This window comes from Cetorhinus maximus, chromosome 14 (assembly GCF_964194155.1).
Source record: "Cetorhinus maximus chromosome 14, sCetMax3.hap1.1, whole genome shotgun sequence".
Classification (NCBI taxonomy): Eukaryota; Metazoa; Chordata; class Chondrichthyes; order Lamniformes; family Cetorhinidae; genus Cetorhinus; species Cetorhinus maximus.
Window position 1 is genome coordinate 18194690 of NC_135892.1, and position 25594 is coordinate 18220283.

The 25594-nt window shown below is 41.6% G+C and overlaps 2 protein-coding genes across 6 annotated transcripts in view; one reads left to right on the forward strand and one right to left on the reverse strand.

The window, feature by feature from the left end:
* Positions 1-518: 518 nt before the first annotated feature.
* Positions 519-21867, reverse strand: dcph1 (damage control phosphatase 1). Of its 4 annotated transcripts, none has more exons than XM_078556606.1 (5): positions 21742-21867; positions 12786-12891; positions 5399-5640; positions 4584-4749; positions 519-1642 (listed from the first exon to the last, which is right to left on the reverse strand). In XM_078556606.1, the coding sequence occupies exons 1-5, from the start codon at positions 21807-21809 to the stop codon at positions 866-868; spliced, it is 1359 nt and encodes a 452-aa protein (XP_078412732.1). In that variant the 5' UTR covers positions 21810-21867; the 3' UTR covers positions 519-865. The 4 variants fall into 4 exon arrangements, with proteins under 4 accessions (XP_078412732.1, XP_078412733.1, XP_078412734.1 ...); XM_078556607.1 differs by having other exon boundaries at positions 21774-21831; XM_078556608.1 differs by having other exon boundaries at positions 5399-5549; positions 21742-21817.
* Positions 21868-21902: 35 nt separating this feature from the next.
* Positions 21903-25594, forward strand: part of rmnd1 (required for meiotic nuclear division 1 homolog) — a 73379-nt gene continuing 69687 nt past the window's right edge. Inside the window, exon 1 of one of the 2 annotated variants that reach the window (XM_078556610.1) lies at positions 21903-22026. The gene's annotated coding sequence lies outside the window, so the exon portion shown is untranslated. Of the gene's footprint in view, positions 22121-25594 lie in introns of both variants that reach the window. The other variant, XM_078556611.1, reaches the window with a different exon arrangement.

Consider the following 25594-nt stretch of genomic DNA (forward strand, 5'->3'; position numbering starts at 1 on the left):
ATTTGCTGTGTTATTGTGATGGGTAAGCCACTGTCTTGTTTAAATAGCTATCTGGATAATTTAACGCACAACCCATGATGCAAATGATTCTCAGACCTTCAGCTTACCATAAGCAGTGTCACAGAGTAATTTTACCTTAACCCATCTGGTAGGTAACTTACATGATTAAATCATACACCCATTTCACACAGTGCCTGATTTTACTTTCCATAGAACTTAGTGAAAAGCAAAATTAAAGAGTGTAAAATGAGCAGCTGATCTGATCATACTGGTTTCTCACAGCACCAGTAGGTTAAAGCTAATCCATAGTCGGGTACAACACTCCTTGTTATGTGCTCTTCATCCTGAAAGGTCATATGTTAAAACAGATATAAATGGTGATACATCTTTTGCAGTCATTTAGCAGTTCAAATAGAAAAGAAGCTGGTATACATTTCACTCTAATTCTATTTGAATAATTGTTCGTTTTCCATCACTGCGTCTGTTGAATGTTCACAAAAATGCTTGAATTGAAAGCATTATATGTCAATTCCAGCAACCATTTTAATCAGGAATGAACATGTAACAAGTAACTGGTAATTGACATTAAGGTGATCCATTGTTAATCTTATATTAGCAACATTAGGGCAACATTCCAGTTTTACAAACACATTTTGTTTTCTGCAGATTCTGTCATTTTCAAAAAATATTCCTGAAACCAATCCCCCCATCTCAAAAAATTAAATTATAAGAATCTTAGACCATAACTTGCTTAAGATCAGTATGTATTCTGTAAACAATAAAGAAGCATGCAAACTGTTACATAGCAGCCCCATGATCAGCCAGACGGACTTGCTGATATACCATGCAGGTAGATTTGTAAGCGTTATTGTTGGTAGGGGTTACTGAACTGAATAATGGCATAGCGTCCACTGATCATCCATTCAGTATCAGAGACTGCCAGCTGCTCACCTTGCCCAGGCTTTAAGCCAACCTGAATATCAGCTTTCAGTGTTCTTAAGCTACAAAGTGGTGCGGGTTGAAACCCACGTAGAGCAGTGTCAAAAGAAACGGTATAGCTCCATTTTCTGTCTCCTGTTAGTTTCCTATAGTTCAGGTCTCCCTTAAAAAAGATCAAATTTGACTTCTGTAATTCAGCGTACAGGTCATCTGCAACCAGAGGCATGTCACAAAACTCGTGAGGGAGGGTCCAGAAAGGGTGATCGTGATAAACCCAAATACCTTGTTTCACATTCTTTGCCCACATCACACCACATTTGGACATCTGCATTTGATTAGCTTCCTGCATCTTCTTTAGTGTCCAATCAAAATCTTTCTTGGTTGTATCAGAAACAAACCAAGGTATGCTTTTGCCATGAAAGTGAATCACGTCAGCCAGTTGAGAGGTAATGAGAAAATCTGCTAGTACCAAGTCTGTCACCAGCTCAAATCCAGAATTGTCAAGGACAATATCTATTCGGGTGCATGTTGGTTTTGAGGCTTTGTTTTTCTTATTATTAATGAGGAGTTCCCAAACAAATTCAGAATCATCTACCAGGATGGAAGGCTTCAAAGATTCCAGAGAAGTTAATGGATTGAACGTCTGAGAGTTGACCCGGCCAGAAGAAATGGAAAGGTCACATCTGTTTCCCCAAAGTGCAACCTAGGTTTTAAAAATACATCATAAGCTATCAAGATTATCTTCTCACAGCACAGGAAATTAAAATGTTGACACAGTGTCCAGAATGACTCCAGGAGCCTTATTTTCTACATTAAGAAATTACTTCTTCCTGCCTAAGATTATGAGAACAAACAGAAATGAAACAGTGAACTACATTCACTTTGAAATGAACCTTGATTTCATATTGTGTAACTTAACAAAAGCAGTTGACAGCACGTGACATAAAATCCACATCCATTTTTTTCAAAACTTGAATACTGCGTAAGAAAGGGTTAAGAACAGATCAATTTTTAACAATGCAGACTTATTGCCATGACCTCTCAGAAATACAAAAACAGTGACCAGTAAATCATAAGCATTACAAATGGATATTCCACTCAGCCGAAACTTTTTGGAAAAAATGATTGATATCATAGTTGGACTTTGGACATCTTTAAAAATCACTAGTTGAGATTTTGCCCCTCCCCTATCATTCCTAAGTGACACAAGAACTGAAATATCCCATAGAAGGGTGTTCAAACCGTATTTGGTGGGTCACATATGGTCAAAAGCTCCTCTTGAAGCCCAAGTAAATTATTGGTCCTTTTGTGTATATATTTTTTTTATTTATTGGTTTGTCTATTTTAATTTTCTGGGCCTGGGGAATTTGCAAAGCGATGTGTTTTGCACTGTTCAATAAACCCCAATTCAGAACACCAAAAATCGGTTGGTATCAGCAACTTGAGATACACATAAATCATTGGGAAAATCAAATTAAATATCAAGGCTCCATTTAATGCACTGATGCAGGCCATGAAGGCAAAGTGCCTCAGAGTTTTTCATTATTTTGATAACTACCTGTACAGTTTTGAATTCAGTTTGTAATAATGTGTTATTCATGCAGTTTCTTTTAAGAAAATAGAAAGTACTTCTTTAATGTGTGATGAACAATGTATAATTTTTAAGTTGAATTTTTATACATGTGCATTTTTGTGTTAAGCAAGGTAAAATGGTTTCAGTTTCATGTAGGTGGTTTATGAGCATTGGTTCCTAGAAGTCTGGTTGGATCTGTGGCTGGAAGATCAGTCTTTTGGGTTTGTTTATATATACACACACATTTTGATGAGGTTTTACAACCCCTGAAGTTAAAGAGATGGATTAAAAAGGAGTTAGAAATTTAGTGATTTTGGGGAAAAAACCCAAAGTAGAAAAAACGGAGCTGTTGCCTAGTGACAGTGGTCAAATGACACAGAAAAAGACAGGGAAGAGTTCAGTGTATATCAGGGAGAGAAGGCAGGATTTTAAGCTCTCTGATACTACTAGGCTACTGGGAGACTGAGTTTAGGGAATTCGTATGTTTGCTTTGCTGCTGAAGTAATAGTGAGTTTACAGTACAGTTTTGGGGGTCTCAGGAAAGATGCAAGTCAGGTGAAAAGCATCAAGTGGACGCACAAGAATTCACCGTTTGCAACTGTGCCAGTCTCAAGTGAGAAGCCTGTGTGTCAGGATAGTGGTAAAACTTCACTTGTTTATATGTCTGTAAATATATTGCTGGGGTAAAGGAATAATGTGATTTGAATCATTTTCTTGTATTGATATTGAGATCTTTCTGACCTTTTTGTCTGATGTAATATACTTCATTTTTCTTGTTTAATAAATGTTTTATTCTTTGTGTTAAAAGTTCATCAGCAGACTCCTCTGAATTTGTTCAGTAACTTTCCTCCATGGTTTCCAAAATATAAACAAAGTTAGGATTTATCAAGCCAGATTTCACTCTGGGATCTGACTTGTCCAGTGTTAACATCAGCTAGGATCGTAACAAATGGAAGTTAAAGGGTGAAGCATCTCTTGCTGATTTTCCATGTGGTTCCCCAAATTATAAAAGATAGATGTCAGTGGTGTGCATAAATAATTTATCCACTGTTAACTGTTTTAAACAACCTGGGATTTGGCATTTTTGTGGAAATTTTGAGTTATCTAACAGTATGAAATTCAGCTCCAGAGACATCAGCCATAGAAAGAATGGGCTGAGGGTCAGTCTGCACTCATGATATGAGTGACTGCAACTGTCTCATGAAATACAAGGTGGATTTTTAAAATCTCAAATACAAACTAAAAATGTTCCAGAACTTTTGGTGTAAAGCATTTTCCTTGCTGCAACCTAGTGTATCCCATCTGTTTTCACTCTGTTGATATTTTTTATTTTTTTGATCTGCCTGTAGCATCCATGGCAGATTCTTTGAGCACGGAGGGAGGGGAAGTCTGACTGATCCCTGCTAATTAAGTGATCAATAATAAATTAATAATCACAAGATTACTGTACACCATGGAAATGACTGCAAAGGGATATACATGGATACACACAATCTTTATGAATGATAATGTAAAGATGGATCTACAATGGCTCCCTTCACCTCAAGAAAACAATATGGATGACCCCAAGTGTACAAAGGTTAGAGATCCTGTGGTTGCTGTAGTTCATCTGCAACAACATTAATCATAACTTTACAAATGCTCATATAATAGCTTCCCCATAACAGCTACTTCTGAGGGAACAACATTTTTTTTTAGCTTTTTTTGTGACCTTTTTATTGTGGCAGCTGTACTGCAGGTGTTAGTGAGGTTTTGTTTATGATAACTGTGTATTAAAATGAAACCCAGAGTTGATTCTAGCAAGGATATTTTACCTTGAAGCCATCTAGTGGATACTGAATGAAAACAAGAAAATACTCAAGTATCTTTCTTTTGTATTGCTTAAAAAACTTCGCCTTATAGTTTTTGTGTGGCACTGAGCAACAATATCAGGGGCTGTAGCTCCAAGCGAATCATGGGTCAATTATTGTATTGTACAATCTGATATTAGCACTTTTTCACAACCACATTCAACCTTAGCAGTAACTACACAAATATAAATGAGTACACCATTTATTTATTTAAGGCCTACCTGCATGAGCAGCAGTAACTCAGTTTTGAGTTGAGTATCTTTGAAACATTCTATCTTCTTTTTCATTTCTAAAAAATAGGTGCAGATAGCAATGATAGCCTGCTGTGATGCAAAGAAACTTTGAGTCTTAGCTTCATTAAATGCATCAAAATCACACATGGGAGGACTGCAACACAGAAAACAGAAAACTAAATTAAGTTACAGACTTTACAGTTTGAAGTCCAAAAATTCCTTGGTATTTAACATCATCAGTTCTAGCTGGTCTCTTGTAGGATTGTTCAGACAAAAATAAAAGCTTATATTTATTTACATACACTGTTAACATAGAAAAAGATTCCAAGGTGCTTCACAATCAGACAAAAATTTGCTTTTATATGGCACCTTATTACATCCTCAGGATATCCCAAAGATCTGCACAACTAAGGAAACACAGAGACACAATATCAGAATTCATAAATGCCACAAAACTGTTGCATAGGTAAGAGAACAGGGCATGCCTTAGACAGATTAGTTGATTGGGCAGATCAATGGCAGATGAAATTGAATGAATAGAAAGGAAAGGTGATAGATTTAGGGAAGAAGAAGAAGAGCGTGTACAAACTCATGGTGTCGAAGTAGAGGAGCAGAGCAGCTTAGTTTCAGATACACAAATCTTTAGAAGTGGGAGAACAAGTTGATAAAAATATAAAAAGGTATTGGAAAGACACCATACAAAGCAATTTCTATCTTCCAATATTTATATTCTAGACACAATTTATTTCAATGAAAAGTTATAACCAATGAAGTTTTTAAAAGTTTAAAATTTCTTCACTCACTTGAGCTGCAGTGATTCATGAATCCTACGGTACATGTAACACTCCATGTACAGCCAGGGTGACTTAAACCAGCTGGGGCTTTCACCCGAATCCAATCTAGCCTGCTGCTGTTCTAGGTATTCATTCCACAGGTTAGTATCAGGTAATCCATCTGTAAGAGGTAGTGCTGGCTTGTCAGTTTGCAGCTCATTTCGTAACTTAGACATGAGAGAGATGGCTCTTTTTTCTGCCTCAACACCTTCCTAGAAAAATACACAGTATTATCTGAGATACATACAGACAAAATCATTACAAATTAACATGTTATTCTTTGAGATAGGTAGGAAAGTAAGTTGTCAAGAGGAAGTCTACAAAGGGATTTAGATAGATTAAGTGAATGGGCAAAAAATTTGGCAGATGGAGTATGTGGGAAAACGTGACCACATCGGGAGTACTGGGCACAGTTTAGAATCATGGTTTTGGTCTCCCTACTTAAGGAAAGATAAAATTGCATTAGAAGCAGTTCAGAGAAGATTCACTCAACTGATTCCTGGGATGAAGGGGTTATGTTATGAGGAAAGGTTGAACAGATTAGGCCTATAACTATTGGAATTTAAAGGAATGAGAGGTGATCTTATTGAAACATGTAAGATCCTGAGGGGACTTGACAGGGTGGCTGCTGAGAGGATGTTTCCCCTTCTGGGAGTCTAGAACTGGGGGACACAGTTTAAAAATTAGGGGTCTCTCATTTAAGACTGAAATGAGGCAAATTTTTTTTTCTCACAGAGGGTGCTTAGTCCGTGGAATTCTCTTCTCCAGAGAGCAGTGGAGGCTGGGTCATCGAATACATTCAAGGCTGAGTTAGATAGATTTTTGATTGATAATGGAGTCAAGGGTTATGAAGGACAGACAAGAAAGTACAGTTGTGGCCACAATCAGATCAGCCATGACCTTATGGAATGGCAGAGCAGGCTGGAGAGGCCAAATGCCCTACTGCTGCTCCTAATACTTGTGTGTTCATTCTGGTGAATTTGCACTGTACCCCTTCCAAAGCCATTATACATTTCCTGAACAAAAATAAAAAAATCTGAAAAAACTCAGCAGATCTGGCAGCATCTGCGGAGAGGAACACAGTTAACGTTTCGAGTCTGTATGACTCTTCAACAGAACTAAGTAAAAATAGAAATAGATAAGAGGTGAAATATACGCTGGTTTAGAGTGGGGGGGCGGGGGGGGGGGGGGGGGACTGGTAGAGCTGGATAGAGGGCCAGTGATAGGTGGAGCTAGCCAAAAGAACAAAGAGGTGTTGAAGGTGATGATATTATCTAAGGAATGTGCTAATAAGTGACATTAAGGGTAGAAAGCAGGACAAGCAAGTTACAGATAGCCCTAGTGGGGGTGGGGGGAAGGGATCGAAATAGGCTAAAAGGTAGAGATAAAACAATGGATGGAAATACATTTAAAAATAATGGAAATAGGTGGGAAAAGCAAAATATATATAAATTATTGGGGGAAAAAATTTTTTTTAAAAAGGGGTGGCTCGAAAAGGGGGTGGGGATGGAGGAGAGAGTTCATGATCTAAAATTGTTGAACTCAATATTCAGTCCGGAAGGCTGTAAAGTGCCTAGTCGGAAGATGAAGTGCTGTTCCTCCAGTTTGCGTTGAGCTTCACTGGAACAATGCAGCAGGCCAAGGACGGACATGTGGGCATGAGAGCAGGGTGGAGTGTTGAAATGGCAAGCGACAGGGAGGTCTGGGTCATGCTTGCGAAGTGAAATGCTGCTTCATTTGAAAGGAATGTTTGGGCCCTTGGACAGTGAGGAGAGGGGAAGTAAAGGGGCAGGTGTTGTACCTTCTGCGGTTGCATGGGAAGGTGCCGTGGGAGGGGGTTGAGGTATAGGGGGTGATGGAGAAGTGCACCAGGGTGCCCCGGAGGGAACGATCCCTGCGCAATGCCACCCGGGGGGGGTGAAGGGAAGATGTGTTTGGTGGTGGCATCATGCTGGATTTGGCGGAAATGGCGGAGAATGATCCTTTGAATGCGGAGGCCGGTGGGGTGATAAGTGAGGACAAGGGGGACCCTATCATGGTTCTGGAAGGGAGAGGAAGGTGTGAGGGCAGATGCGCGGGAGATGGGCCGGACACGGTTGAGGGTCCTGTCAACCACCGTGGGTGGAAAATCTCGGTTAAGGAAGAAGGAAGACATGTCAGAGGAACTGTTTTTGAAAGTGGCATCATCAGAATAGATGCGATGGAGGCGAAGGAACTGAGAGAATGGGATGGAGTCCTTACAGGAAGCGGGGTGTGAGGAGCTGTAGTCGAGGTAGCTGTGGGAGTTGGTAGGCTTGTAATGAATATTGGTGGACAGTCTATCACCAGAAATTGAGACAGTGAGGTCAAGGAAGGGAAGGGAAGTGTCAGAGATGGACCATGTGAAAATGATGGAGGGGTGGAAATTGGAAGCAAAATTAATACATTTTTCCAGGTCCAGACGAGAGCATGAAGCAGCACCGAAGCAATCATCGATGTACCGGAGAAAGAATTGTGGGAGGGGGCCGGAGTAGGACTGGAACAAGGAATGTTCCACAGACCCCATAAAGAGGCAGGCAATAATTTATATAGATTTTTCTTTTCCCACCTATTTCCATTATTTTTAAATGTATTTCCATCCATTGTTTTATCTCTACCTTTTAGCCTATTTTGATCCCTTCCCCCCACCCCACCCCCACTAGGGCTATCTGCAACTTGATTGTCCTGCTTTCTACCCTTAATGTCACTTATTAGCACATTCCTTAGATAATATCACCACCTTCAACACCTCTTTGACCTTTTGTCTATGACATCTTTTGGCTATCTCCACCTATCACTGGCCCTCTATCCAGCTCTACCTGTCCCACCCCCCCCAACCAGCTTATATTTCACCTCTTTTCTATTTCTATTTTTACTTAGTTCTGTTGAAGAGTCACACGGACTCGAAACGTTAACTGTGTTCCTCTCCGCAGATGCTGCCAGACCTGCTGAGTTTTTCCAGGTATTTTTATTTTTGTTTTGGATTTCCAGCATCCGCAGTTTTTTGCTTTTATACATTTCCTGAAGTTTGGTGCCTAAAACCGAATGTAGTACTCCAGATGCCATCTGACCCTGGTTCTATACAATTGAGTATCACTTCCTCAGTTTCAATTTCCAGTCTCAATATTCTATTAGCCTTTTCTGATTACTTTTTGTACCTGTGCACTTGTTTTAGCTAGTTGTGTACATGGACACCTAAATTCCTTCATTCCTTTATGACTCCTAATCCATCATCATTAAGAAAATATTCCAATTTGGTTTTTTTTCAGATCAAAGTGGATAATCTAACACTACCACCTCCCTTTTGCCATAGCTTTTCCTACTCACTTAGTTTGTCAGTTTGTTACTTGCTCCTCCCAACCACACAGCTTAATGGGCAGAATTTTCTGCCTACCGGGCGGGCAGCCGGGCCCAACCCAATCTCTGGTGGGTTGGGAACCATTTTAAGTGGGCGGGCCAATTAAGGCCCATCCAGCGTGACGCCCGGCGGGAAGTGCTATGCGCTTCCTGTGCGGGCGGGTGGGGGGGGGGGATTCCCCAAATGCGAGAGTGTGCTCTATCACGCATGCGCACGGAAGAGCGCACATCTCCCTGAGGCTAAGTGCTGCCTCAGGGAGATCGCTGAAAGTTGTACAAACATTAAAAATAGAAAAATTAAAAAATCCTTAACATGTCCCCCTCATGTGACAATGTCACACGAGATGGGACATGTTAATAAATTTCATTAAAACTTTATTTAAAGTTTTTTAAACCCTACATGAAACCTCATCCCACCGGTGGATGAGGTTTCATGTTTTTTCTAGTTCCCGCTGGGGCTCCTGGCCTGCCCGCCAACCTTAAGGTTGGACGGGCAGGTCCTTTAATTGTTTTAATTATCCTGTCAATGGCCTCAATTGGCCAATGACAGGTCAGCGGGCGCGCAGCTGATTTCGCTACGCCCCCGCCTTCCTGAAGATTTAAATGGGGCGGGATGAGGTCGGGGAGAACCCCCAATGTCATCCTGCGTCATTTTGCACGTCGGCGAGCGGGCCCCGCCCCCTGCTCGCCAATGGCAAAATTCAGCCCAATGTGTCTCTTAACTTAGCGTCACCTACAAATTTGGATATACAACTCCCTATTGCTTCATCTGACTCATTCCTTCACCGCTGAAATACTGAGGCACCATTACAGATCCCTGATCATCCCTGTGACCACTTGTCACATTTCGCCAAACAGAGAAAGAACTGTTTATCCTTTGTCTCCTAAATTGCGATCAATTCATTTCTGAACCAAAACAGATAGTTTGTCATTCATCTCTTTACAGAGTGTGAGAACATGGAGCTCACTGCCGCATGGAGTGATTGAAGCAAACAGAATTCATGCATTTAAGGAGAGGGTTGATACATACACGAGGAAGAATGGGAATAAAATTGGTATGGGGTTAGAGTGGAAGAGGTAATTAGGCTAATGTGGAAGATAAACACCAATGTGGACTGAATAGCCTGTTAATGCATTGTAGATTCTTATGTAATCTCATTTTGATCTTTGTCGGACCTCGTTGGACATAAGAAGCCCAACCACACCCCACTAATTTCCAAACAATAGAATCTGCCAATCAACCCAAAGCTTTGACCCAATTCTTTGCAGAACAGCAATTTTTAAAAAAATCAGCATTTAGGATAGCAAATTAAGGTCTTCATCAGAAAAAGAGTCATACCTTAGACTTACTATATCGAGAACTATATATATTTTAATATTAAAATTTACACTTGTTTTACTTATTGGTTAATTAAAGGGTTTGATTCAATACCACGCAGCAGATTACCAACTTTCACTCTCAAAGTTCATAAAATTTAGCTAGATCATCTGAAAACTTTGCAATATCAAAGGTCATCATGGAATTGTACAGCACAGAAGGAGCTGCAACAACTCTTTTGAAAGTACCATCCAATTAGTCCCAATCCCCTGCTCATTTCCCACAGCACTGCAAATTTCTCACAAGAACACAAGAATTAGAAGTAGGCCATTTAGCCCCTCAAGCCTGCTGCACCATTCAATAAGATCATGGCTGATCTGATTGTGGCCTTAACTCCACCTACCTGAGTGCTCTTGACTACCTTGTTATCAAAAATCTATTTAACTCAGCATTCAGTATATTTTGTATACTGCTCTCCGAGGAAGAAAATTCCACCCTCTGAGAAAAAAAGATTCTCCTCATCTCAGTGTCAAATGGGAACCCCCTAATTTTTAAGATGTGTCCCTAGTTGTAGACTCCCTCACAAAGAGAAATGTCATTTCAGCATCCATCCTGTCAAGTTCCCTCAGGATCTTATATGTTTCGATAAGATCGCCTCTGATACTTCTAAACTCCAATGATATAGGTCCAGCCTGCTCAACTTTTTCTCATAAGCTAAACCCTTTGTCCCAGGAATTAGTTGAGTAAACCTTCCCTGAACTGCTTCTAATGCAATTTTATCTTTTCTTAAGTAAGGAAACCAAAACTATACACAGTACGCCAGATGCGGTCTCATCAAGGCCCTGTACAGCTGTAGCAACACTGATCTATTTCATACTTGATTCCCCTTGCAATAAACACCAACATTCCATTTGCCTTTCTAATCATTTGCTGTACCTGCATACTAACTTTTTGTAATTCATATACCAGGACACCCAGGTCCCTTTCTACCATAGAGCTCAGCATTCTCGCTCCATTTAAATAATATACTCCTTTTTTGTTCTTCCTGCCAAAATGGACAAGTTCATTTTTCCCACATTATACTCCATCTGCTAAATTTTTGCCCACTCACCTATCTATATACAAATTGTCATTTGGTAGTACAGAACTTGAGTATTGCTGAAAAAAGAGACATGCCTTCGAAGCTTTTCACCTTGCACTCATCAAGACAGTTCGCAAGAATACCAAAATTAAAGGGAACAATAATTTATACTGCATGAGAAGAGAGTGCTGATTGGTTGGCAAGTGGACTCTTAATGGTAGAAGCATCGCCATGGAGAATGCACCAGGAAACAGTTAACTGCCAATCTTTTGTTCAAATTCAAACCAGGTAGATCGACTCAGTGGTCAAGGCATTGTCATGGGGAATAAGCCAGGGAGTGGCTGTCCAAGCTTTTGTTTAGTTGAATAAGGCACAATGCATGGACATGCTCCTTCTGCCTGCAAAGGACAGGGCCTTGTGTGTGAATATATATAGCTTCTGGCATACATAAGTGAGCTCTAATGCGAGCCAAAATTGGTTTTCAGTATAATTCTTAGCAAATTTCTTTTTCAAATAAACAAAAGCTTGGGGGACAGCCATTCCCCGGTCCATTCCCTATGGCAATGCCTTGATCAATCAGAGTTGATCTGCCAGGTTTGAATTTGAAGTTAACCGATTCCTGGTGCATTCCCCATGGCAACGTCTCTACCAATCAGAGTCCACTTGGCAACCAATCAGCGTTCTTTTCATGCAGTATAAATTGTTGTTCCCTTTACTATTGGTATTCTTGTGAACTGTCGTAATGAGTACAAGGTGAAAAACTTTGACAGCATGTTTCTTTTTTTCAGCAATACTAAATATATTCCTTTGTAGATTCTTTATGTCCTCTTGACAATGTACTTTCCTACCTATCTCTGTATCATCAGCAAATTTAGCTACCATACATTCGGTGCCTTCATCCAAGTCAATGATATAGATTTTAATAGTTGAGGCCCCATCAGTGATCCTTGTGGCACTCCATTAGTTACAGCTTGCCAAACCCAGAATGACCCACTTATCCCTATTCTCTGCTTCCTGTTCGTTAACCAATCCTCTACCCATGCTAATACGTTACCCCCTACTCCATGAATGCATATTTTGTGTAGTAACTTTTAAGTATATATCCAATTCCCTTTTGAAAGGCAATTTCTCTTTTGCTTTAGGTGGTGGAAGCAAAAAGGAAATTCCCTTCCAAAAGGGAACTGGACATATACTTAAAAGGTTACTGCACAAAATATGCATTCATAACAAATTGTACACTGCATAAAAATAGTTAAGCTCCCTGCTGGGTTTCCCACAAATTATCTTAAAAATATGTCCTCTGGTTACTGATCTGCCTGCTATTAGAAAGTTTCTCCCTATCTAATCTATAAAAGTCCCTCATAGTTTTGAACTGCTCTATTAAAGCTCCTCTTAACCTTCTCAGTCCTGTTTCCTCCTCTCTCTGCTAGAAGGAGAATAATCTCAGCTTTTCTAGTCTCTGCACATAACAGAAGTCTCATAGCCTTGCTTCCATTCTGGCAAAGCTTCTCTACATCCTCATAACCTTTGAACAAGTTGGTAAAATTACATTTCAAACTCCTTAATTGCCAATTTCAACTCACCTGTCCATGTTGCTCAAAAAATGTATCCATATTCCGATGCACTGTATCAATAGCCTTCGTCAGTATCTGTGGCAGTCTGTCTTTAATAGTGAAGTAGGCAAATGACCTACAAAGAAAAATGTATGTCAGCAGAGATACACAGCCACAGAATGCAAGAAGCTAGTACAGGTCTTTCATATCGTACAAATGCAGTGGACTTTGGAAAGGCAGACAAGGAATAGAATCAATAATACATTTCATACCACCATCCAACTGAACCATGCTGCTGTTCAACAGGGAACACCTATGTTATGCAAGCTAAGGATGGCGTGAGATTGCAAAAATGATAGCGCTGAACAAATTTTGATTTTGCAACTTTCTGTTTACTATCCAATGGACCTGTGTTCAAGTTAAAACCTGAGTGAAAGGGTAAAACCTTTCTCTATCTGCTGGTTGTGTGGACTCTTCGTAAAATGAATTAGACCAATTTCACAAAATTGCCCGATTCAGCAACAACAGGGAACCCAATCAGAGAGAGGCCACAGGGTGACTGGTGTGGGAAATGGTGATGTAGGCATGTGAGGCAGAGCAGCTTTTCGAATGGAACATCAAACTAAGGCCCCATCTGCCCTCTCAGGTGGAAGCAAAAGTTCCCACTACACTACTCTAGAGCATGGGAGACCTGATCAACCAACATGACTAAAACAGATTATCTGGTCATAATCACATTATTTGTGGGACCTTGCTGAACATAAATTGACTGCTTTTCCTACAAAGTGACTACACTTCAAAAAGTTCATAATTCGTTATAAAGCGCTTTGGGACATCAGAGGTGTTGCATAAATTCAAGCATTCCTTTCAGCAATTGTAGATGCACGATTGTTGCTAGTGATCTGACATTCATCTGAATTCCAGGGCAACAGCCTGAGCACATTGCTGAAATGTTTCAGGCCATGGGCGTGAAAAGATATAATTGTCACACAGCTGAGTGAAATGGTCAATTAAACCTGCTCATATTGGAATGCCAAGTGCTCTCAGATGGTGTTATTCTTGCCTCAGAGTTGGCTTTCCCCACTGCAGAATTTGAATATAGGCAAAACAAAATAAAAATACCTGGAAAAACTCAGCAGGTCTGACAGATTTTTGCTTTTATTTGAATATAGGCAAGGTTGACACATTAGTGTGGAACTGAGGAAGTGTTGCATTGTTGGTGGTGCCGTCTTTGATAGGAGAGGCTAAACTAAAACCCCAATTCAGTTAGATACAAATGATCCCATTGGCACTATTGGAATAACATGGGCTTCTCTCAGTACCCTAGTAAACATTTCTCTCTCAATCAATACCATGAAAAATTGATTGTTTCTGCATCTCACTGGTGTTGCAAGATATTTGTGTGCCTACATAACAATTACTGTGCTTTGACTAGAATTCATTACATGAATTTTTAAGACATCTCTGAGAACGTCAATAAAGGACTAACTTTAACAGCTGTAAAACCTTGCAAATATTTCACTTAAAAAGATCAGACTGAGTTAATTAGCTTGAGCATTCTATTCTGCATATTGACAACAAAATCTGTGCTGGAGATTTTGTTACCTCTAGACTGGACTATTCCAGCGCACTCTTGGCTGGCCTCCCTCTTTCTACCTTCCATGAACTTGAGGTCATTCAAAATTCTGCTGCCCAGGTCCTAACTTGCACCAAGTCCTGTTCACTTATCATCCCTAATCTTGCTGACCTACATTGGCTCCCAGTTAACAAACACCTGGATTTTAAAATTCTCATTCTTGATGTCAAATCACTCCATGACTTTTCCCCTATCTGTGCAATATCCTTAAGTCCTAGAACCCTCCAAGGTATCTGCACTCCTCCAATTCTGGCCTCTTAAGCATGCCCGATTTTAATTGCTCCACCATTGGTGTCTGTACTTTCAGGTGCCAAGCCCTTAACACTCTGGAATTCCCTCCCTTAACCTCTGTACTACTCTTTCCTCTTTTGAGATGTTCCTTAAAACTTATGTATTTGATCAAGTCCTTTGCCCTAATATCTCTTCATGTGGTTTGGTGTAAAATGTTGTTCCACAACACTCCTTGTGAAGCACCTTGGGACATTTTCCTACATTGGGCACTATATAAATACAAGTTGATATTGTTGTTGTGGAGTTACTCTCTTTGGTTGGATACATTTTCCAGTAACTGGTGCTAAATTGGCACAGTACACACACATAACCCAAGGAAAATATTTTAATTCAGAAGTAATAATGCAAATTTCATTCCTATTTCTCATAACAATGTTGCATCTTTCAAACACAAGGACCCTTATGAAATCATGGGTTTCCAAAGCTTACAATTTTTGAACTTTCATAATTAACATAACACCAATAAGACATGTAAAAATTCAAGAGTAAAAGATTAAATACTACATTTCCACATAGTCAATGGGTGGAAAATATAGCCTTGATGCAGAGGTGTCTTTGTTTGGAAAATGATGGCAATGCATTTCTGAAATGGCTCTGAGGTTTCAAGACGTTAAGAGATTGCGAAAAACGTGCCAATTTTTTTGTCCTCTTTGCATCAATCCTAAAAAGTAATTATTCAAACTACAGCCTTGGGAAAGGGTTGCTAGTAAACAGTTGCATTTGTAACATGGCCAGTCTGGAAAATGACACGATGCAATTTGCTGACTAAACTCCATTTTACTGAAGACAGGTGGTTGGATCTAGTGTGGGAACATAACCCCAGAGAGTAAAACAACTGAAAGGTCATCCATTTTCTCGGTAACTAAATGCAGAAAGCCAAGTCAGCACTACCACTCTATTATGGTGAACGCTTTCCAAGAATTCCACCTGCAAATGTTTCCTTCAAAAATGATTGTTTCCCTCCCTTTATCCTTTTTCTTTCTTCAGACTATCTTTAAGGAGCAAGTTGCCTTAATGTAGTTGGCAGCAAAATCAATGTTTGCAATTTTAATGAGGTGGCAAAAAAATTGCTATTTAGTTTTTAATCAGCATTCAGTATTTTTTTTATTTGTTCATGGGATGTCGGTGTCGCCGGCTAGGCCAGCATTTATTGCCCATCCCTAATTACCCTTGTTCAGGGGGCAGTTAAGAGTCAATCACAGTGCTGTAGGTCTGGAGTCACATGTAGGCCAGACCAGGTAAGGACAGCAGATTTCTTTCCCTAAAGGACATTACTGAACCCAATGGGTTTTAATGACAATTGACAATGGTTTCATGATCATCATTAGACTTTTAATTCCAGATTTTTATTGGAATCAAATTTCACCATCTGCCACGATGGGATTCAAACCCGGGTCCCCTGCAACTACTATTTCGAGGTTTTCTGAGCTAAAGGAACCTCAAGAGTATATTCCCATCCACCTATAGCCTGACCTCATATCTCAAGAATCATGTCGTACAAAACAGAATCATTTTTGAGTTTCCCATTATAACTGTCCTAAAGATGAGAGTGAAAGGAAACAGTAGACACAAAAGTAGGAATGAACAATGGAATGTTGTACAATCATCAACCTTAGGTTTTTACAAGTAAAAGTATGTTAAGTGAAGTAATAGAGTATGATTAGACAAAACTATGATAGAGACCATGTCTACTGATTTAACACTGGTATCAGTGGGTAAGTTACAGATCTTCTATAGGCTAATGCAAGTTCTAGCAACCTTGTGTGAATACTAACAGTTAGCATTGTATCTGAATTATTGTATAAAAAGGGACAAATCGCAGAAGACTCTGGCTGGGAGTGTTTGAAGGCCAGGAGTCTGTGTAAGCTTCACTGCCAGGGTTCTGTACAGACAAACGTTTATACATTTAAAATCTCATGATTTCTCCTGCAAATTTCCTCGCCACCAACTGAGGAACTGAAGGAGGAATTTAATACCCAATTAAGGGCCTCTTCCTGCTGCCTCTGGTATTAACCCAGCAGCAAGCAGGCCTGTCACCACACATAGAGAGCACGACATGCAAGCCTGTGTGTGTTGCTTGAGGTTTCCCCAGAAGGTTCCTTGTTCAAAGGTACTCAGTGTCTGATCGAGGGATCCAGGATCAAAAAGGGAGGGGTTGGGGGGCATGCTGAGAGCAAGCCCCCTGCTCTTGCTGCTCACCCTACAGCCCCTCCCACTCCATGAAACCACTCCCGCCATCACTTAACTCTGGCCTGAGTCGCTCTGTGATCCTAGGCCTCCGGTGCATATCATTCCAGCAGCAGCCACCGCTTCCCCCAATGGCACTGCTGAGCAAAAAAGCTGCCAGCCTCTGATTTACCGGCAACTCTGGGTGAGCGGGACTTGCCACCCCTGGAGTCCTGATCCTAGAGAAGGCCTGCTGGTGGCCTCTTAATTGCCTGATTGGCTCAATTCGGTCGGCCTTCCCCAAAGGCAGCAACATGGGTCCCTCGCCTGCTCTCCAGCCAGTGACTGAGATTCCCATCGCCTCCATAAAATTTGTTCCCTATATCGCTCTTTTAAACATTGTTAAAGCTCCACCTTATCCACTAGTGCATTATTGTAATACTCCAGGAAGTGTTCAAGAAATCTTTCATTCATTCATTTCACAAACACATAATACGATTTGCAATGAAACACCTTCCTGTATTATAAAAATATAGCACCCAAGTATTGACTATTCTCCCTCCCTAGCAAATGTTACCCCCCACCCCACTTTAGAGAAAATCCTTCATCATAGTGTTTTAGATTTTTAGTAGTAATATTGTTAGTCTAGCAATATCTGAATAACAGGGATTCTCATGCTACATTTAATTTTCAATAATGATATTGTGTTAAATAGAATTTATTTTCTAATTCAACATCAGTGCACCTTCAACTCTGAAAATCATTTAACCCAAGTATAATACTTTGGAGTTGAAAGCAAAGCTAATAGTTCAAGTAAATATGGGGTGAGGCTTTGAGGTGATAGTGTTCTCATACACTCGGCAATAGTAATGCCTCTGAATGTCATGGGGAGGTATTTAGGCTCTGTATTGAAGATGGCCATTGACTAGCACTGGTGTGACATGAATATTACTTGCCACTTTATCAAACCAACCCTGGATGTTGCCCAGGTCTTGCTGATTACAGGGTTGGCCTGTTTCATTCGCGGAGGAATTGCGAATGTAGCTGAACGTTGTGCAATCATCAGGAAACAGCCTCACAACTGGCCTTAGGATGGAGGGAATGTCATTGTTGAAACAGGTGAAGGATGCAGCCTTGAGCAACTCCTGCAGAGGTGTCCTGAGGCTCAGATGATTGGCTTCCCATGACCACAACCATCTTCCTTTGTGCTAGGTATAAATCCAGCCACTGGAGAGTTTTCCCATGATCCCCATTAACTTGAGTTTTAGTAAAGCTCCTTGGTACCACACTTGGTCAAATGCTGCCTTGATGTTAGGTGAAGTAATAGGGTGTGAACCAGACACAAACCATATTAGGATAAAGGTTGTAATGAGGCCTGGAGTGGGTAGTCCAGGTGGAACGCAAACTGAACATCAGCAATCAGTTTTTTAGTGAGAATGTGCCACTAACATTGCTTATGAGGTGAAAATTGGCCTTGTTCGATTTGTCTTCCTTCTTGCAACAGGACATCCACATTGCTAGATAGATGTTAGTGTTATAGCTGTACTTGAACAGCTTAGCTAGGGGTATGACTAGTTCTTCAGCACTACAGCTAGAATCTTGTTAAGCCCATGGTCTTTACTCTATCCATTGCACAGCTGTTTCTTGATGTCACATGGATTGAACTGAAGACTGGCATCTGTCATAGTGAGGACATCAGGAGAAGGCAGAAATGGTTCATCCACACAGCAATACTGACTGAAGATGGTTGCAAATGTTTCAGCCTCATTTTTGCACTCAACTGCTGTGTTCTATCATCGTGGAAGATGGCTATGTTGATGCCTCTCCTTCACATGTCAAAATTTTTAAACTAGACTGTGGCAGGACTACAGAGTTTGATCTAGCCCATTGGTTATGTGATCATTTAGCTGTCTGTGGCAGGTTACTGTCACAGTTTAATATGCATGTAATGCTGTGTTGTAGTTTCACTAGTTTGGGATATTTTCAAGTATATCTGGTGTTGCTCTCTACACATGTTCATGTTCTTCTACACTCCTCTTTGAATTACAATTGGTCACCTGGATTGATTGTAAAAGAGGAATTAGGGATATACCAGCCTATGAAGCTACAAATGGAGTTGTATATAATTTTGCTGCTGATGATGGCCCACAGCATCTCATGGATATCCTGCTTTGAACTGCTACATCTCGACTTAATATATCCCATTCAGCACAGTGATAGTGCTACATGACACAATGGAAGATGTCCTCAGTGTGGTACTACTACCTACTGCATGGAATAAATTAATAGACCGTATGCATTTTGGAGCATCCTAAAGTCATGAAAGGCACTACATTAATGAAGTCCTTTTCTTCATAGAGTGGTCCAGTCCGGGCAAGCAGGAGAAACAAATTCTACTAGGGGTGTATCTAAGTAAAAGCATAATACTGCGGAGGCTGGAAATCTGAAATAAAAACAGAAAATGCTGGAAAACCTCAGCAGGTCTGGCAGCATCTGTGGAGAGAGAAACAGAGTTAACGTTTTGAGTCTGTATGACTCTTTTTCAGAGCTAAAGAATAGAAAGGGTTTTATACTGTTTAAGAGGGGGTGGAGCAGGTGGAACAAAATAGGTGGTCAGGGATAGGAGGGAACTCAGGAGGGATTGACAAAGATGTCATGGACACAAGACGAAGGGAGTGTTAATGGTAGTGTTAAAGACTAAAGATTCTGATAGCGGTATAAAGGTAAGATAAGACAAAGGTCAGCACTTTGTGAAAGCACAACATAGAAACAAGTGACAGATGGCTCAGGGGGAAAGGAGAAAAAAGGATTAAAAAAGTAAACATAAATGAATAAATAAATAAAAATAAAAAATTGGATTAAAATAGGGGTTAAGATGGAGGAGAGAATTTATGGTCTGAAGTTGTTGAACTCAATGTTAAGTCTGGAGGGCTGTAAAGTGCCTAATCGGAAGATGATGTGTTGTTTCTCCAGTTTGCGTTGGGTTTCACTGGAACATTGCATCAGGCCAAGGACGGACATGTAGGCATGAAAGCAAGATGGTGTGTTGAAATGACAAGCGACAGGAAGGTCTAGGTCATGCCTGCCAAATGAGTGAAGGTGTTCCGCAAAGTGATCCAGTCTGCGTTTAGTCTCCCAAATGTACAGGAGACCGCATTGGGAGCAGCGAATACAGTAGACCAAATCGAAGGAGATGCAAGTGAAGCGCTGCTTCATCCGAAAGGAGTGTCTGGGGCCTTGGACAGCGAGGAGGTAAAGGGACAAGTGTTGCATCTTCTGGGGATTTTGTTTTCTTTATTCTTTCATGGGACGTGGGAATTGCTGGCACGGTCAGCGTTTGTTGCCCATCCCTAACTGCCCTTGAACTAAGTGACTTGCTAGGCCATTTCAGAGGGGCAGTAAAGAGTCAACCACATTGCTATGGGTCTGGAATCACATGTAGGCCAGACCAGGTAAGGTTGGCAGATTTCCTTCCCTAAAATACATTAGTGAACCAGATGAGTTTTCACAACAATTGATCGATAATAGTTTCATGGTCATCAATACTGAGGCTAGTTTTTTATATTCCAGATTTATTAACTGAATTCAAATTCCACCAGCTGCCTTAGTGAGATCTGAACCCATGTCCCTAGAGCATTAGTCTGGGCCTCTGCATTACAAGTCCAGCGACATTATTACGACGCCACCACATGGGAAGGTGCTGTAGGAAGGGGATGAGGAGTTGGAGGTGATGGATGAGTGGACCAGGATATCAAGGAGGGAATGGTCCCTATGGAATGCTGACAGGATGGGTGAGAGGAAGATGTAAGCTAAAAGCAAAATACTGTGGATGCTGGAAATCTGAAAGAAAAACAGAAAATGCTGGAAAAACTCAGCAGGTCTGACAGCATCTGTGGAGAGAAGAACAGAATTAACGTTTTGCGTCTGTATGACCCTTCTTCAGAGCTACTGTCAAACCTGCTGAGTTTTTATAGCATTTTGTTTTTCTCTGAGGGGAAGCTGTGTTTGGTGATAGCATCATGCTAGAGTGGGCAGAAATGGCGATGGATGATCCTTTGAATGCAGAGGCTGGTGGGGCAAAAAGTGAGGACAAGGGGGACCCTATCAAGGTTCTGAGAAGTAGGGGAAAGAGTGAGGGATGAGGTGTGGGAGATAGGTCTGACAGGGTTGCAGGCCCTGTCAACCAAAGTGGAGGGGAGCCCTCAATTAAGGAAAATGCCACCATCAGCACTTTCTTTAGTCTTTAACACTAGCATTAACAATCCCTTTATCTTGTGTCCGTGACCTCTTTGTCAATCTCTCCTGAGCTCCCACCTATCCCTGACCATCTATTTTGCTCCACCTCCTCCTCGACAGTATAAAATCCATGACATTTCGAGCATCTTAAGTAATTTGGTTTAAGCTTCTTTGCACATGGTTACCCTTAGTGCTGCAGGGGAAAATAATTTTAAAAAACTGTTATAATAGAGCACAAACCTGTGCCCTACACAGTCTTTAAAATTAAAGGTGCAGTACGCCGGAGGATTTCTCCTCTTTTCACCTCCTCAGTCGCCAGACTCTCTAGAGATACGCAAGTACTGAATTTGAATAGAAATCCTAGTGAAAGCCTCTTTCTTGCGCAAAGTGAAGGAAATACGACTGCACCAACATTGGAAGAAGCCGGGCGCAGAGTTCTCCTGGGGGGGGGGGGAGGGGTGAATGTGAACTCTGTAAACTTTGAATTTTTTTTAAAAATTGACTTTGAACGTTATTTGTTTAAATGTAGTTTTACAGCCCCGCTTTCTGATTCTCCACCAGCACTGACTGGAAGGACCGGGGGGGGGGGGGGGGGGCGGAGGGAGAGAGGGACGGAATCGGCGGCGCGCATGTAGTTAGGACTTTTTAACTACAGACCCGGTGTACTTTGCCGAAAGCGAGTCTGGTACCTCCGCCCCTGGCATCGTGCTCGGCCTCGCCGCCATCTTGTCGCGCAGCGTCCAGAAGGGCAGGGGAGGAGGCCGAAAGAGGAAGTGACGCCACTGGGCCAAATGTGATTGGCCGCGTGGCGCAAGCGCGGGTTCGGCGGTGGGGGGCCAACGGTAGGTGCGCGTGCGGGGAAGGAGTGTGTGTGACCGAGGCTTCGGGACGGAGCTTGTGAGGATGTCGCTAGGGGATGTGAGGACGAGTTCACCCACAGAGGTGCGTGAAGGAGGAAAAGTGCCGTTTGATCACCCCGGAAGAACCTACATGGGAGCGGGGAAAGGCTGTGTGCGCGCTTACCCAGGAATCCGTGGCAATCGGAGCCGCCAGATCCTGTCACCGCCTACCCGCTGCGCATGCGCGGCTACTCACCTGCTTCAGCTTTGGCTCAGGTGGCAGCGCCTCTCATTTGAGGCAGTAGCAAGGTAGTGGGGTCCGTAAACCCAGGCTGGCACTCCCGTGCATTGCTGAGGGGGTGCTGCACTGTCAGCTTTCAGATGGGATCTCACTGGGGCTCTGCCCACCCCCTCCCCTGGAACTGAACATTCAAAGGAATAATTCCTAATTCTCCTGGTGTTCTTGCCAACGTTCATGCCTCATTCAAGCATCACCAATAAAACAGGCTATTTGGTTCTCTATCTCACAGTTTGTGGGTCCTTGCTGTGGACAAATTGACTACTACACACCACTGCTTACACTTTAAAAGTACTGCATATTGGCAGCAAAGTGTTTTGGGATATCTTGAGTTTATGAAAGGTGCTATGTAAATGTATTTTTTATACCAATAGCTGACATAAGTGTAGGTCTATCAATACTGTGAAAGCTGAGTAGATTGTTGCAGTGGCACACAAATTATGTTGGAATTGTTTTCTAAAACTTTAATCTAAAATTAAATGTTTCTTTTGAACCAATCACAAAATTGGTCTTAAATCCAATTAATATTAATCTGGTGGATCTTTGTTGCATCCTCTCAAAATCATCTAGGTAAGGAGGTCAAAACTACGCACCAGTTCAGGTGTGGGCTTACCAAAGTCCTATATAATTGCAGCAGACCTCCTTACTCTTATACTCCAACCCCTTTATAATGAAGGTTAAAATACAATTTGCCTTCCTAATTGCTGCTTGTACTTGCTCAAGGACACCCAAATCGCTCTGAAATATCAACAAAGGAACAGCCTTTTTTAGACTTGATGTTGTGTAATGAGAAAAGGTTAATTAGAAATAAAATGACCTGTGGGGAGACATTATAGCGTGATAGAATTTCATGTTAAGTTTAAGAGTGATGTGGTTAAGTTCAAAACTAGCGGCTTAAATGTAAACGAGGCTAATTACGGAGGTATGAGGGTGAGTTGCCTAAAATAGGTTAGGAAATTAGATTTTAAAATATGACGATAGATTAGCAAGAGCAAACATTTAAAAAGATAACTCAATCCTCAATGTCCATTTGCTTGAGGAATCAAAAGTGCAGCAATAAAGTGATCTAAACTAGAGAAGCTGTAGATACTATAGATTAAAAGAAAAGGTTTACAGTGTTGCCAAAAAATAGTAAGCCTGATGATTGGGAAGGTTTTAAAAATCAACAAAGGATGACCAAGATGTTGACAGGCAGGAAATAGAATGAGAGTAAACTAGTAAGAAATGTAAAAGCAGATTGACAGAACTTTTGCTAGTATATAAAAAAGATATTAACGAAATGTGGGTTGCTTAGAGACAGAGATTGCATATGAGTGACAGCCATTCGCTGACTCATTCCTCGGCAATGCCTTGATCAATCAGGGTCAAGCTGCCTGGTTTAAGTTTCAAACAATGCTTGGCAGTTAGCTGCAAGTCGCCATCATTGGTGCATTCTCCATGGCAATGCCTCTACCAATCAGAGTCCACTTGCCACCAATCAGCACTCTCTTCTCATACAGTATAAATTGTTGTTTTCCCCCTTATATTGGTATTCTTGTGAAGTGTTCTGAAGAGTGCAAGATGAAAAACTTCGACGTTTTTTTTTAAGCAATACTCAAATTCTGTACTACCAAATGACTATTTATATAACTAATTAAATGATAACATAACTCAGGGCTGTAATAACAGCCTTGTGGTCTGAACTGCATAGTCATGTATTTCGTAGGTAAACTTCAATTTCTTTAAAGGCGGGCTGAGAAAATGCTTGGTAAGACAAGGCCAAATATGAATTGTTGAGCTTTTTATTTCACAGCAAATGCTCACTTTGTTCAGTCAATGCAACTTTCTTTTGCATAAGCACACTGTACATTTTCACCTCAACAGGCAATCTTACTTTACTTGCCATTCCCACATGTTATCTCTGCTATCCCCCCCAAGGATTTATCCTTGGCCCCCTCCTATTTCTACATACTGCCCCTTGGTGACATCATCTGAAAGCAAAGTGTTAATTTCCATATGTAGAGCTGGGCGTCATCAGCGTACCTCACCACCGAATCTCTCAACTCCCTCCACTGTTTCTAAATTGTCAGACTGCCTGTCAAATATTCGGTAGATAGAAGGGGGCCAAGGATGTATCTAGGCTTCTCATTTGGACTCTTTTCCTTGACCTCTCTGTCTCAATTTCTGGTGATAGACTGTTCACCAATATTCATTACAAGCCTACCGACTCCCACAGCTACCTCGACTACAGCTCCTCACACCCAGCTTCATGTAAGGACTCCATCCCATTCTCTCAATTCCTTTGCCTCCGTCGCATCTATTCTGATGATGCCACTTTCAAAAACAGCTCCTCTGACATGTCTTCCTTCTTCCTTAACTGAGGTTTTCCACTCACAGGGCCCTCAACCGTGTCTGGCCCATCTCCTGCACATCCGCCCTCGCACCTTCCTCTCCCTCCCAGAACCATGATAGGGTCCCCCTTGTCCTCACTTATCACTCCACCAGCCTCCGCATTCAAAGGATCATTTTCCGCCAATTCCAGCATGATGCCACCACCAAACACATCTTCCCTTCACCCCGCCCTTGCGGCATTCTGCAGGAATCGTTCCCTCCAGGACACCCTGGTCCACTCCTCCAGCACCCCCTACACCTCAACCCCCTCCCACAGTACCTTCCCATGCAACCGCAGAAGGTGCAACACCTGCCTCTTTACTTCCCCTCTCCTTACCGTTCAAGGGCCTAAACACTCCTTTTAAGTGAAGCAGCATTTCACTTGCACTTCCCTCAATTTAGTCTACTGCATTCGCTGCTCCCAATGCGGTTTCCTCTACATTGGAGAGACCAAACGCAGACTGGGTGACCGCTTTGCAGAACACCTTCGGTCTGTCCGCAAGCATGACCCAGACCACCCTGCTCTCATCCCCACATGTCCGTCCTTGGCCTGCTGCAATGTTCCAGTGAAGCTCAATGCAAACAGGAGGAACAGCACCTCATCTTCCAACTAGGCACTTTACAGCCTTCCGGACTGAATATTGAGTTCAACAACTATAGATCATGAACTCTTTCCTCCATCCCCACCCACTTTCCAATCCCTCCTTTTCCAATAATTTATATATATATTTATTTTCCCACCTATTTCCATTATTTTTAAATGTATTTCCATCCATTGTTTTATCTCTACCTTTTAGCCTATTTTGATCCCTTCCCCCCACCCCCACTAGGGCTATCTGTACCTTGCTCGTCCTGCTTTCTACCCTTAATGTCCCCATTAGCACATTTCTTAGCTAATATCACCACCGTCAACACCTCTTTGTCCTTTTGTCTATGACATCTTTTGGCAAGCTCCACCTATCACTGGCCCTCTATCCAGCTCTACCTGTCCCACCCCCCCTTA